The 14108-nt window shown below is 39.5% G+C and overlaps 1 protein-coding gene across 1 annotated transcript; it reads left to right on the forward strand.

Annotated features, from left to right (window-relative positions):
- The first annotated feature begins 304 nt into the window (after positions 1-304).
- LOC104613896 (inducible T-cell costimulator-like) lies at positions 305-9890 on the forward strand. Its single transcript, XM_010282663.1, has 5 exons — positions 305-362; positions 6346-6384; positions 7510-7842; positions 9070-9188; positions 9801-9890. Exons 1-5 carry the CDS (start codon positions 305-307, stop codon positions 9888-9890), a joined length of 639 nt encoding a protein of 212 aa, XP_010280965.1.
- The last annotated feature ends 4218 nt before the right edge of the window (positions 9891-14108 follow it).

Below are 14108 nucleotides of genomic sequence, written 5' to 3' on the forward strand. Positions count from 1 at the left end.
TGATAGATTTAACCAGAAACAGTCTTTGCAGAAGTGAACATCAGATGTAATGTCAGAAAATCTTTCATCTTCCTGTCTGTGACAAGAAGCCATGAGGTAGGAAAAAAAAAAAGCAGCAAACTCAACAGGTGTGGGCGACAGCGAATGCTGACATAGCTATAACGTAGTCAGGGGTTAAATTAAAAAGTCCTTCTGATTATCAGATAATTTCCCCCGTTGCCCACAAACCACTTCCTTTTCTACCCATGAATTCTTCCCCATCTTCACAGTAGACAGAAGGCTGGTACTTCTGTGTCAGGCAAGCATGAAGTCAGTTGCTGTAACTTTCTGTGTCCTCTGCTTTCAGTTTGAAGCCCTGTACGGTGAGTAGCATTTTGGATTATTCTCCTTGCAGTAGACGTCTCTATGGAATATAACTCACTCAATGACAGGAGATAGTAAATAAGTCATGATAGCAAGGGGTTGGAGGAATAGAGATAATTAAGAGAAAAAGACTGCTCCCAACTTTAATATCAGTCGAGTTGGTGGGAAGAGAATTCCTGCCAGCACAGGACATTTGCTCTAAGATGAAAAAATACAAGTTTTCATTGCCTATATTCTTTAGTTCATCTGCTCAGTGTTACCCTCTAGCTGTTTAGACTGTAGTGCTCCAGCCAGCTTCCCTTGCTGAGCATAAGATCTTATAGCAACATGACAGTGAATGGCTTAATAAAGAGAAGCAGAGTTATTGATATTAAACATGCTCTGGTTTGGGCAGGGAATTTTTATACTATGAAAAATGTATATGGCATGGAAGAGTGGATGAGATTGTTTTGGTGCAGGCTTGAAACACAGACTGATTTAAAAGGAAGCGTAGCATTCCTAATGCTGTGTTTGAGAAGGCGCATGGTGACAGCATTGACCTCAGTTCAGCCATAAACATGGATGTCGCATTTTACAAGAGTCAGTGTTTTATCACAGCTACACAAAGTAAAATACTGGAGCTCACATTTATCTGTAGCCTCTCTGAAACCCACATATTACCAGGCCGGTATGGAAATACAGACAATATCTGATTAAGAAGAGTCTACATATACCGTCCAAGAATGTGGACATATAAGTAAGATGTATCATGATATGATGTGTCATATAAGTAAGACCTGAGATTCAGTGCGTGCAGTTACTAAGCACCATCTAAACATGTTCCTTTGAAGGTCATGCCAAGGGCTACTGAATATATTTGCTTCTGAAATTCTAGTGAATCAGGATAGGTTTCAAGTCCCCCTCTGGAATTTAAGTACTCCTGAGGTTTCATACAGAATTTAAGCTTTGATTTAAATAAAAACCAGTTCCCAGCTCTTTAGGCAATGCAGATATCCTTCTGAAGGTTAACTAATACAGTGAGAGTATACTGAGTTTTCAGATAGATTGAAAAATAGATTGAAAAATGGGTGAAATCACAGGGAAGGAGGATTGTGATCAGTATCTCTAAAGGGACATGAGCTGCTCTTTTTCTCCTTGAAAAGTTATTATTAAATCTACTAACAAAAAATCCTACCAATTTTGTTAAATATTTCTCAGTTAGTCAATTTAGCAGGTGTACTTGACCAGCATGCCACATGCCACTAGGACCATGTGGTCCTAGCCACATGTGGCTAGGACTATCTAAAAGGCCATTCCTTGTGGGAAGAATAGGCTGCAATTTTAATGGTGCAAATAATTGTCCTATCTGATACCAGCAATTCTCCCTTCTTTTTCCCTTCCTTCAAATATGGAGGAGAGGATTTGGGCAAGGGGCTGAGGAGAGGAGATGGCAGGAGAAAGAGACTACCTGTAACAAGTAATGGTAACTCTCCGGTCTTTTACCTTACAGTGCTTTCAACATTAAAAGTACTAATTATTATCATTCTTGCTAAAAAGAAAAGGGCTGTAAAAGATCAGCTTTATGTAAGACACGTTAGCACGATACTCTCATTTAGAGAACAAACTAGCACTCCACAGAGTGTTGCCAGGCACTGTGGCAAAGTTTTGGGAGTAAAAGTCCAAACTTTTAACTTCAGAGATTTTGGGGTTTTTTTCACTTGGCAATTAGCAAACCCTACTTGTGATCTGTGGATAGGGTCTTTCAATGTAAAATAGTCACAGAAGGTGATCTATGTGTATATATGTATTTTATAATTTGATAAATTGTGATAAAGAAATTGTTTGTAAGAGCCTGGAGCCTCTCTGATGCCTGTAGAGGAAGGCAGGCAATGGGATTTTGGAGTAAGAGCTGTAGGATTCTGCAGCACTTGAGGCCCTTGCTATGAAACATTGCACATGAGCTTTTGCACACCAACATTTGCAAAGCATTATCACTGTTCACCCACAGGCCTCCTGTTGTCAGCACAGGAGGAAATCATGGTCATTTCTTAGAAGGTCTGAAATATTATCAACAATGGCTGCTGTGTTAGTGGTATATTTTATAAGAGTTTCTGTATTTCACAACATAGAAATAATTCAGATTATAGATGGCTTCCTAGAGTAATTCTGGCCATTACTCGCTTTGCCCAGAAGCATTGCTTTCCTTTCTTAATCCTTGACTCTTGAAAGATAGGAACGTGAGTTTTATGCATATGACTAATGATACTGAATTGACAGTGTCATTTTTCAGAGTGCCTCAAAAGGTCAAAGCTATAGCAACTTAAAAAACTGTGTGTAGTTTCATTACACATTTAGTATTAACAAAACAAATGTGTTTGTTTTAATGGCAGCCTCTGCACTCTGCTTACTTATCATGGGAGGCAAACATACCCAAGTGAAATTGCACTTGTTCTTTTTATCAGCTAATTAGTTTTCTGAGAGCTGTGGCAGAGAAAATAAACTGCAAGAAAACCAAGCAAGACTATTCTATTCTCCTACCCTAAACCCCAAGTTTTAAAATTAATCAAAAGTGGTTTTTAAACTTCTGTTAGGACCAAACTACATAATGGATTGGTGATGTTTGCAAATAGCATTGGGTCCGCCAAAGAGCAACCAGAAAGCTCAAAACTGCAATCCCATTAAACCGAAAATAACCTGCCTTCCATTGGCCTCAGTGTCCAAGCACACTATCATAGAAATTCCCAAACCTCTGCCAAAGTGCTTTCCCACTGCGGTAAAGATGAATACAAGATGGAAATGTACGTGACTGTAAATACACATATACAGAGAATGTACAGACACACTTTTTTTGTACACATGTTCATCTCTTGGATTCACATCTGAACCACAGTATTTGTCTCGACACTCTTCTTCACATGAGGTGAGCCAGCAACAACTCTACACAACTCCACAATGTGACACTGCTATGAAACAAATGAAAAATTTGTTTCCTCTTGTCTCAAAACTTTCATTAGCTCTTTTACGAAAAATACCAAAAAGGAACCTTACGGCCAAATCTAAGCATTTTTACTACTGAACAAGTGAGATTCTTCTGTCAATTTTCAACAATACTGTGATGTAGTCTTTTGTTCCCGTATTTTTTGAGGTAGTATCAGGGAGGTTTAGGGAATGAATCTCTCAATATTATTAGATGTTTAAACCCCAGTTTCCTATCTCCCATCCCACTAAATGTACATTTCTTCTGACTGTAGCTTGGCAAATGGCATCCCAAATGTGTCTGGCCATTAACCACGGACTGTTACAGGTCCATAGGATTACCCTAGGAATGAACGAGTACAAATGGGCGCAGGAGAACAGCCATCAGGCACAGAGAGCGGAAAATATGCCACCTTTTAGTATGCAGTGAGAGCACTCACATTAGGAGGTGATGCAGAATAGCTAGTGTGTTGGAAATTCATATCAGATCTCAGCCATTGTGGTCATCCATGTAGACAGTTTTGTGTTTTAATCTCAGGCACTGTTAATCTAATTTTAAAACGTGCTGCCTTTATACGATGCTAAGCACACTCTTCTATATGGTCACTTGTTTCAGAGGAATACTAATTGCATCACATTTACCAAAATGCTCATTCAGAGAAATACATTATTGAGTCTTACCTGAAAATAGGAAGTTAAGTCTCCTGGGCCTGAGAGGATACAAAATGATCTTTCAGCTTGCCACAAGGTCACATGAACTACATGCTTAATGATCTCTCTCTGCCCTTTCCCATTAAAAACAAGGATTAAAACCATGATCTCTGACAAATATTTTAAACCATCCTGTATGAAAGGGCAATTTCATTAGCTAACAGCAAAATTGAACTATTCTCAGTTCACAAACTCTCTGTTCTCACAAACAGAAAAATGAAATTCAAAGCTGTTGCTTTAGCACTCAGGGTGGGGTAGCCCTGCACTCCTCTGGGGCATTGGGGCAATATGGCACCCCTTGGCTCTGTAGCTGCCCCGACAGAGTCAGCATCGGCCTCTCCTCTCAGATGACCAGTGACAAATGCTGAGGTCTCAGCTACAGGTGGATGTATCTCAAAAGTATCAGGTCAGCTTATATATTCACCATGCTCCCTAGCTTCTGCTATATTGATACACTTGTTTTTTTCTTCCCTTCCCCAAATAATTTGTCTGCCATTGTGCCTAATTTTAAAGGTACATGTTACCAAACGACAGGTCATCAAACTACAGAGCATTTTAAAAGACCTTTATTTCAAATGCTGTTCTCATAGTAGCTGTTTTCTTTCATCATGCAACATGCAAGCCATCAAGAACTGTTTCTGTATTTGACCTTTGCTTTCAGCTTTTCAGACTATATACCAATATGAGGGCTTGCACTTTCTCTATCTGTGCCTTCAGCGTATCTAGAGCTCTATTTCACTGTGGGTTGGTGAGCTGTGTGTTTTGTCTGTCTTATCGTCACACCAGTTGTACAAGATGCCAAATACCTTGACCGTTATCACACACTTAAGTAATAGTCCTGAGAGAAGTACAGATATTAGAGCTGTCACTGAATTAGATAAGGGTGCTGACCGTGCACAGTAAACCAGGAAGAGTGTGATAACTAGGAAGAGGGTAAATGAATCAAAAAGGAGTAACAGTTTCTGTTGCTTTCCAACTGAGCATCACAAAGTGTCTTCCAGAAGTCCGTTAGCTTATGTGTCACACTAAAAATATCTTAAACAAATATAATTCATTGCAATGCCCTTGCTAATGGTAGTAATTGGGGAACATGAATTCAAAGAAGGAAAAAGCATTCACAGTAAAAGATTGCCTCTGTCCAGAAAGAGTTGAGAGCATACAAAGGTACCCAAATGAGAATAATCTTCTGTTCCTGTGCATATGTAGCTGGATGTCAAAGATAAAAGTTGCCTTGGGAAAAAGGTTATTTATACTGTGTAATCAGTACAATGCCTGGCACAGCTGGGGACCTACTCTGTGTGGATCTAGACTACCATGTAGCAGTAACAACAAGAACAGGATGGTGCATCAAAGTTTTGAAGTATTTGCGCCATATTTCCTTAGCAACATAAAATCCCGATGTAGAGTATATTTCAGTCTAAGCAGCCTCTGAAGAACATACTTAGGCTACCAGAAAACAGCAAAAGCAGATACAGTATTTTTCTACTTGTCTGTGTACCTGCACATGTACCTGTCTGTACCTTTAATTTTAGGGCACTGCAAAAAGAAAAATACCAAATGAAACCCTATTTCCAAATGAAACCAGGAAATTCCACTCTCAGTATTGCCATAGTGGGTGGTGATGGAGGCAGCAGCTTAAAATCAAATCCAGAACAATTGAAAATGTGCCTGTCTCCTGTAATGGAGGCTGCCTATGCACAATGGACTGGATACAGTTTGAGAATCATGAAGGGGAAAAGTTGCTATTGAAAAAGGAACAAAACTGTATGCATTGCTTGCATATTTTCTTGCTGCAGCATCTTTTCTTGCTCCAACACATGCAAGTGTTGGAGCATCTTCCAGATGTTCATTCTGGGTATGCCATAAGAAGATGTTTTGATGCAGTATTAAGCAGTGGGGGAAACAGAATGAACATAGACCAAAATGAGCATTTTGGTCTGGAAACAAAGTATAATGCTGGCTCATTGCAGCCTCTTTATTCATGAGAACTCAAAAGTATGTTCTTTTATTTGGGGGCAGATTTCCTCAGTATTTTGGGAAGAATTTTACTTTGACCTTTGCAAAGATGTTTTAAGAATTTGTAAATGCTATATGTATGATCAATATTAGTTATTGCTCAATGCATTTTCTTTCTACTTTGATTTTTATATTTTGTGCTTTTATCACATTATATGATTTTATAGTGTAACACAGACAGGATCAGATAAACTAATGACACAATTAAAAAACTCCAGCGTCTTGACATTGCATGGCTCAGGCCCTGTTCCTGCATCTCTCTCCTTGAATTTTAAACAGGAGAAATTTTGTATTTTTCAGGAGTTGATAGCTGCTCGTCAAGACCATGCAAAAATATAGGTAAGACACATTTGCATAATTTGGTTTATGGTTTTAAATGTCTTTCTATATCAGAAAATACTGCCCTTAAAGAAATAAAATGTCTTTTTTTACAGCACACTTTAACATAGTTTTGTCCGAGGGAGTTTCCCATGCTATTGGTCGCTGACTTTCCAAAGTCAAGCTGTGATGTAGCAGGAGGTTCTCTGTCAGTTTACTTTCATTTTGTTCTCAAATAAATTTGCAAAATGAGACTTGCACAATATCTGAGAGTTTTTCAGACAGTTTTTGGGAAGGTCACAGAATCACACAGAATCACAGAATCATTAAGGTTGGAAAAGACCTTTAAGATCATCAAGTCCAACCGTCAACCCAACACCACCATGCCCACTAAAGTATATACTGAAGTGCCACGTCTACACGTTTTTTAATACTTCCAGTGATGGTGACTCACCACCTCCCTGGGCAGCCTGTTCCAATGTCAAATGTGATTTCTGGATTGCATGTGGGTGCATGCACACAGCGACATTTGTCCTCTACTTCTCACATTATGTTAGTGATAAAAGTGCTGTAGCCATCTAAATAATTAGGTTTAAACTTTATGTCATGCCTCAAACCACTATCTACTCTAGAAAGGAAAGATAAGTCTTGTGGCTAAGGCACTTATGTAGGAGTTTTGGGTTCACATCCCATTTTAAGTTTTCAGCATTAGGGTGCAGATTATGAACCATAAACCAGAGATCATTATCATCATTTTTGTCCAACCTTGTTTTATCTATGAATAGGACAATCAGTCTGAAGCAGGGATTATATGTCCATATAGTGTTTGGTCCAAGGAGGCCTTTAAACATTTTCAAGTAACTCATTGATCCAATGCTAACAGTGACCTCCCCAGCCTTATAGAGAATAACAGGCCAGGTCTTATCTCATTTATTTTCTCAGTAATGTCTGACATGACCAGAATGATGCACTGGTATCTCATTGTACAGGCTGCTTTCCACAGCCATACTATTCTGAATACCTACCTACATGCCTTAAGTTTCAATCACATGGTTCATTTGCTTTGTTTAAATGAGTTTCTCAACTTTTTAGGGATTCTTTTCATTGCTATGTGAGTGACTGTATTTATTGTTTTCATGTCTTCAGATCAGCCTCATGCCTCTGACCCGCAGATGACGGTGGAATTTGAAAATGGAAACTTCAAGTTCACATTCCCCAACCCCAAAAATGTGAGTGAGTTCAGCATGACCCTCTTTAAAGGGCATGAAAAGAAGGAGATCTGTGCACTCCATTTGAGTGAGGAGAAGGTTATCCCCAAGAGCAATGTCACCTACTGTCAGACAGAGTATTCAAATAGCAGCACCACTTTCATTCTTAAAAATCTGGAAAGAAAGCATATCGACATTTATACCTACTGCCTGGAGATGTTCTTACCCCCTCCTTACATAGATTGCCGTCTGAAAGAAACCTATTTGTACATCCAAGGTAAGATTACTTCTCCCCTCGCTTCAGTTTACAGATAAATAGACATTTGCAATAGCTGTGCTGCAGTGGAACATGTGACTAGAGCTTGCACAGATATTTCCAAAACAGCTTAAAACTGCTTAGCAGGGGCGGGTAACAGTCAAGCTGTGTTGGCAGACTGCTCGGGATGGCCTCTCAATATTTATTCATATTCTTGGGCAGGTTTTGCAGGCCATACTGAGCTCTGCATATTGTTGGTGGCACCCAAGCTAGCTAGGCTACATCTTCCGGAGTACTGCAGTCCCATCTGAGCCTGCAGCAGAAATTTCTCATTGTCCATTTTCCAAGCTGCTGAATGTAAATGTTAAGATTATTTCTAACCGGGGCAAAAAATCCATTCTGAGAGCTATGTTCTTGTGCCTAGGATAAAAAAAAAATCAGCTGTCAAATATCTGTGCTAGTAATGGTATATGGAATTCTCTGCTGCTACACTGATGTGAAGAAAATGGTGGTTACCTCTCTGAAGCAGGCCTTCAGCTTTAGAGCCTTCTTAGAGCCAAAGAGATCCACAACTGCAGAGAATTTTTGGCAAAGACAAAACAAAGACAGAAGCTGAAATGCTAAAGCTACAGTTATGTGGTTGGGTCAAATTATCTCTCAGACCTCTTTGAACTTAAAACAGCTTCTCAGAATCAAGCTGTGACATCCTTTTTTGTCTGCAGTGTTTCCCAAAGCTGTCCGTTTCATTTGTGTGGATAGCCAGATGCTCATAGCTATTGCCAGATTTCTCATGCCCTATCATATTTTCTCCCAGATCTGGGCAAGGGTAATGTTGTGTCCCTCAGCTTGACTTCCTCTCCAGACATGACTGCCAAAGTCCACCTTTCCTTTGACAAGGCTGCCCTTTAGATCACCTGTGGTACTTGCTGAATGTAAGCTTAAGCCTTGCTCAGATCTGAAATTCCATCACGCTCTCGCCTGGCTAGGTTTTCTTTCAGTCTGCACTTTCAGCCCTGTATACCAACAGTTTCACCCCTCCTTCTGGAAAACTGCAATGGTCTGCTTCCTCCTGAATACACTTTTCCAACGTGGCTTTTCATCTCAGGAAAACCCTTCTCCAGACCTCATGACCTCACTTTTGCTATTTTATTAGTATGAAGAGAAGAGAGGAAAGAATTTCAAAAGTTATCTCCAGGGGGTGAAAATGCAAATTATCAGTAATTACTCTTTTTGCCTCCCCATTTCCTGACGAGGAAGACTGCATTTCACTGGGAGCCACGTCATGGATAATTATTGGCCTGCTCATGTTTGCCATGATTTCCTGTGTCTGCTGTGTTGTAGCCTGTTGCTTAAGGAACAAGGTAAGCAAGTCTATGAGATTCTGGAGAACCCTCCTTCCAAGGGTCATGGATGGGGAACTTAATTTAATGAGATTTAGAGGATGGGACAGGCACATACTCACCAGCACGTGTTGTGTTTTTTGACAAAGAGATTGAGTTGTTAATTTACCACTGGAATTCAGTCATTGACGACAGCAGCTCAGATTTAATTTTTCTAAGACAGAATTGTTTATTGATTTAAAGGCTGGAATCAAAGGAAGGAGGAGGAATGCTGCACAGATCAGCAAAATTACTTTGATAAGCAATTCACCTGATTGCTTTCTTCAAGACGGGGAAACAAATCATCAGTGGAGCAATTCCAGCTCTGTTCTGGAGCAAAACCACTTAAACAAAGAACTAGTGGGCTCAGGAAAGAAAGAAGACCATGGACATTAGTTATTCTTTTGGACAATGTGTGTTTTTCATTTTCAGTTTGTTTTATTCAAAGTTTTCTGCGTGAATGCCTGTCTATTCTGACTGTAATATTCCCACTGAAAACAGTCAGAGTATCTGCCCTACTTAAATAACAAAGGCAAGAGTGGAGGATATTTGTGATCACAAATTAAACTCATGGCATTTTTTCTCTGTTTGCAGAATCAGCAGTGTGAATCCAACTCCCATGAGTATAACAGTGAATACATGCCCATGGCAGCAGTGAATGCCGCTAAAAAACCAAGAATCTGAGGTTGTATTAAGCCCAGTTGTACTTGTACTTCTTGTATCTGTTGCAAGGCTTTCTCTGGGAGGGAAAGTGTCTCCCATTGATTCTAGGTGGGTGTGTGTGTAGGTGAGATTGTTAGAGTAGCTTGTTAATGGTGTTCATGCTGCCATGCTGCAGGAACAGGAATTGAAAAGCAAAATCTCTGGAAACCTTTTGAATCAGAATGGTGGGCTAGTTCCCAGAAATGCAGCTGCTTCACATCAGTGCAAAGTAATGATCTTATGCATGAGGAAGAGATGTGAAACTGTTCCATTCAGATTCTTCAGATGATGCGTGGTACCCAAAATCTTTCTGGGGAAGTGACTTGCTAGATTTACCAAGTGTTACTGGATAAGGGAAAATAATCTGTAGAGAATGAGGAACTTCCTAACTACTTACACCCTTTCATAGTAGCCAGAAGCAGTTTTGGGTACAGAACAGAGGCAGAATTTGGACTGACTCAGACGGGGGTTGCATGTAACTAATTCTCCATTCCTATTCCAGGTATAAGTTGCTTGTGGCATGGAAATTCTGGCAGCAGAGGTTTACAGCTACTCGAACCTGGACAATGGGAAATTAGCATTTCCTCACCTTTCCCAGCCTCCCTAAGCTCTCATGATGGTCCTGTGCCCAGTCACGTGACACCCACTCTAGTACTGTCTGAGCTGTGTTTTGCTCTAGTCCTGTGTGTTAACTGGCACACTGCCTGATCCACTGACTTGTACATGAAGTGCTAACAACGTGTTAAAGATGTCAGCTTTTAGTTGAAAATGTAGTGAGTTTGCTTAAGAGTAGATTCCTGTAGTGCTGCTACAGAGGGAACTTTTTTTTCTACAGTCGCCTTTATGATAAGATTTCCACTGGGGACAAAAAAGAAAGACTACCTCCAATGCCAATCCTTGTGGCACAGCCATGAAGCACTGTCAATGTATTGCACATGCCCTTTTGTTAGGGCTAGTTCAGCCTGATGTTATCAATTCATCCTTAGATTCACTGCCAAACTTCTTAGCACCACACTAGGAGAGTGTGGTATGCACAAGTGCTTTCCTGCACCAAGCTGTGGGACCAGGGGAACAAAACCTGAGAGAGCACAGCAGAGACTTTGCTGTGACACAATACCTCAGGTATGCGCATCTGCATTTTTTGCATTTGTGCTATTAATACATCTTTGCCCTTCACACCTTGGGATTCCTCTTATTTTATTAAATTCTGAATTCTTTTACTAACAGAGGAGTATACTACTTTCAAGACTGCAATTGTTCTTTAAATCAGTTCAAACCCACAGGATCAGTCCCTAAAGTAGGAGACACGATCTCTCTATTCACATGTCTTGCAGCACAAATACAACACAGTCCAGTGTATTCATGGACTCTGCATTGCAACTGTCTTCCTCTTGTGGTTTGACACAAAACCTTTACCACTTCCCCAGTGGGTTCAGGGGTTACTTGACCTGCCTCAAATTGCTCAGAACCTTCAATATGAATGAAATGATCAATCCTTCATGCTCCTTTGTGAAATCCATCAAAACTCTGACCATAAATGACCAACTGGGAAACCAACCTGGGTATGTTGCCAGACACCATTTGGCTGCTGGAAGCAGAGTGGTGCATTGATTCTGAGTCTCTCTGTAGTTCATTGAAAAAACAAATATCAGTCAGAGGACACTATTGTGAAAGATACATAGCCTGCTCCTCTGGCAAACAGAAGGCTGGTTTCAAATTTGATAGGGCAAACAGGGACTGTCAGGCATGAAGAGGACATAAGCTCAAGAACAGGGTTTTCCTCAACAAACACCTAAGTACACAGAGGTATTACAGAGAAAAGGTGCAAATTTTTAACTGTGACATTAAGCAAAGGGAAAATGAGTAAAGCATCAAATTAAGTGGGGACTTCCAATTTGACAGCAGGTACCCTGCTTAGATAACCAGCTCCTAGGCAGAGATGTAGAGGACACCCTGGTATGCTGGGTAACATTACGTTCTCTCCCGTCGTTCTGCCACATAACCTTTGCTAAATTACTTGACCTTCCCAGCAAACAAGACTCTCCCCTGTACATCCACAAATACACTGATTTCACTGATTAAAAAAATATTGGTGAAATTATTGCCTTTGAAAATCATTGCTGAAAATAGCTAACCACTACGCCTATGAGAAATGCTGGATGCAAGATCCTATGTAACAGCGGAGAGTCCTATCCTCAGGAACCTTTCACCAGACTGAGAAGGAAATTCAAGGAATAAAGAGTTTCTGAAAGAAGGAAAAACTTGAGGTTTGCCTTGAGATGCTGCTGGATAAAGGACAAATGATGAAAGTCTGAACAAGGTAGTTCAAAATAAATACATATTCTACTCTGGAGAGAGAAGTGATTTATACTCATTGTAACAAAGCTTTTGGAAGTCTCAGGTTCCATCACTGCTTTCTTTTTGGAAAAAGAGATTTTGATTCTTAATAAAACATTTTTTTGTTATGCCACATGTGTCCATAAGAAAGTTCATGCATGCATGCATGTCGTGTGAAAGAAATAAGCTCTATAAAATCCACAGAACAATAGGGAGAGAGTATGGGGCACTTCATCCTTGTATAGCTTCTTAGTGGGAAACACAAAAAGGACTAACGGAAAAAAAATTAAAAAGTGAAAGCCAAAAATTTTGATCTGTTTCTATGCAGTGAGGTAATGACACTGAATCTGTTTCCTTTTATTTTCATGAGAAAGTCTTTTTTCGTATTGTCCCATCTCTTCCTCCTTTCTTTTAATCCCTTATGCAGTATACAGATAATGTTCGGGATTATTTTCAGACACTTTTCAGTTTCTTTCTGCCATTCTTCAATACCTCCAAATGAAAAGGAACTGGAATAGGATAAGGAATGGCAGAATGAGAAAAAAAAACTATGAAAAAAGTAACATGATCTGAGTCTATGGACTGTGTGACAAGAAAGGATTAAAACAAAAAAAAAAAAAAGGCATCAATAAGAATAAATAAAAAGGCTGATATTCTAACAGGTCATCATTTCAAAAAGTAAAAATTTTCTTTGGAAACTCACAGTTCTGGGAAAAGATCATTTTAGCAGGGAAGAAAATCAAATAATAATATTTCAACCAACTCTTCTACAAAATCCACTTTCAAGACAAGCAGAAGCATGAGTAACATCCAAATAACATCCAGGCAATCAGAGGTTTGAGGGTAAAACAAACTACTAAGACACAATCTCATCCTGTGTTTTCTCTGTTTTCTACCTAATGCTTTAGGGTTGCAACTGAAATTTTACAATTGTATGACAGTCTCTGAGGGTGGATTCTACAACCTCTCCATCTTTGACTTCTATTTCTTTATGGGGAATATGATAGAAAAAGTATTTTGGCTAGGGCTTTTCCAGGAGCTGAATCCCTAACAACAGTGTTTGTGTAAACACAGTTTCTGCCATACAACACGTAACACAAGATTCAGTATCAGTAAGATGCTTCTGTCCTTTCTGATTTGTCATCCCTGTAAGTCACCCCACATGTATTTACACTCAGTAATGCCCTTTAGATCTGCCCAGTCTGTGCCAGTATGGAATGTATGAAGTCAGTAAACAAAATAGGTATGTATGGCAAGGAACTACTCATAATCTCCTTGAAGGTTAAGACTGAAATAAAAATTTACAACTTGAGCCAATTTAATCTTGCTAAACAGATAGTATGATCTAATGTGAACAGGTGAAAGATGTTAAGTATGACAACTACGTCTACGCCAAAATTTAAGGAAGGATAAATGACAAGAATATCATAATTTGAACACCTGCATATCTTGACATGGTTTGAAATCCAAACCTCGATATATATCTTGCAAGCTTGTCTTCCCAGCCTGAATTATGAACCCAAATCTGAACGCTCTTGGAGTTTAATGATTAGATTCAAGACTGCAATTTCATACCTAATATATAGCACTGGGAATGAAATGACACTATGAAATGTTGTGGGCCATTTTCCCTTAGTATGGGTATTTCTTTAACTTCAAAGTTCAAATAGTTTTAAATTCTATCGTACTTCTGACACACTTTAACAAAGTTTATTTAAAGCTGGGGAAAGGAGGCTGTCAAACTAGAGTAAAGTCAACTAATGAATCGACATGAGGATCTCTACTGAAAGTATGGTACACTGATATTCATTGTTTTACAATGTGGCGAGTCCCTTATGCATGTGGATCTACAAATAACCATGC

Source organism: Phaethon lepturus, unplaced genomic scaffold (genome assembly GCF_000687285.1).
Source record: "Phaethon lepturus isolate BGI_N335 unplaced genomic scaffold, ASM68728v1 scaffold57252, whole genome shotgun sequence".
Classification (NCBI taxonomy): domain Eukaryota; kingdom Metazoa; phylum Chordata; class Aves; order Phaethontiformes; family Phaethontidae; genus Phaethon; species Phaethon lepturus.

What these genes read in the sequence shown, in the direction of transcription:
- LOC104613896 (XM_010282663.1), top strand. Translation starts at nt 305, where the DNA reads ATGAAGTCAGTTGCTGTAACTTTCTGTGTCCTCTGCTTTCAGTTTGAA. An exon ending in TCAGTTTGAAGCCCTGTACG is followed by an intron (nt 363 to 6,345) that starts GTGAGTAGCATT and finishes TGTATTTTTCAG; the next exon opens with GAGTTGATAGCTGCTCGTCA. An exon ending in AAGACCATGCAAAAATATAG is followed by an intron (nt 6,385 to 7,509) that starts GTAAGACACATT and finishes TCATGTCTTCAG; the next exon opens with ATCAGCCTCATGCCTCTGAC.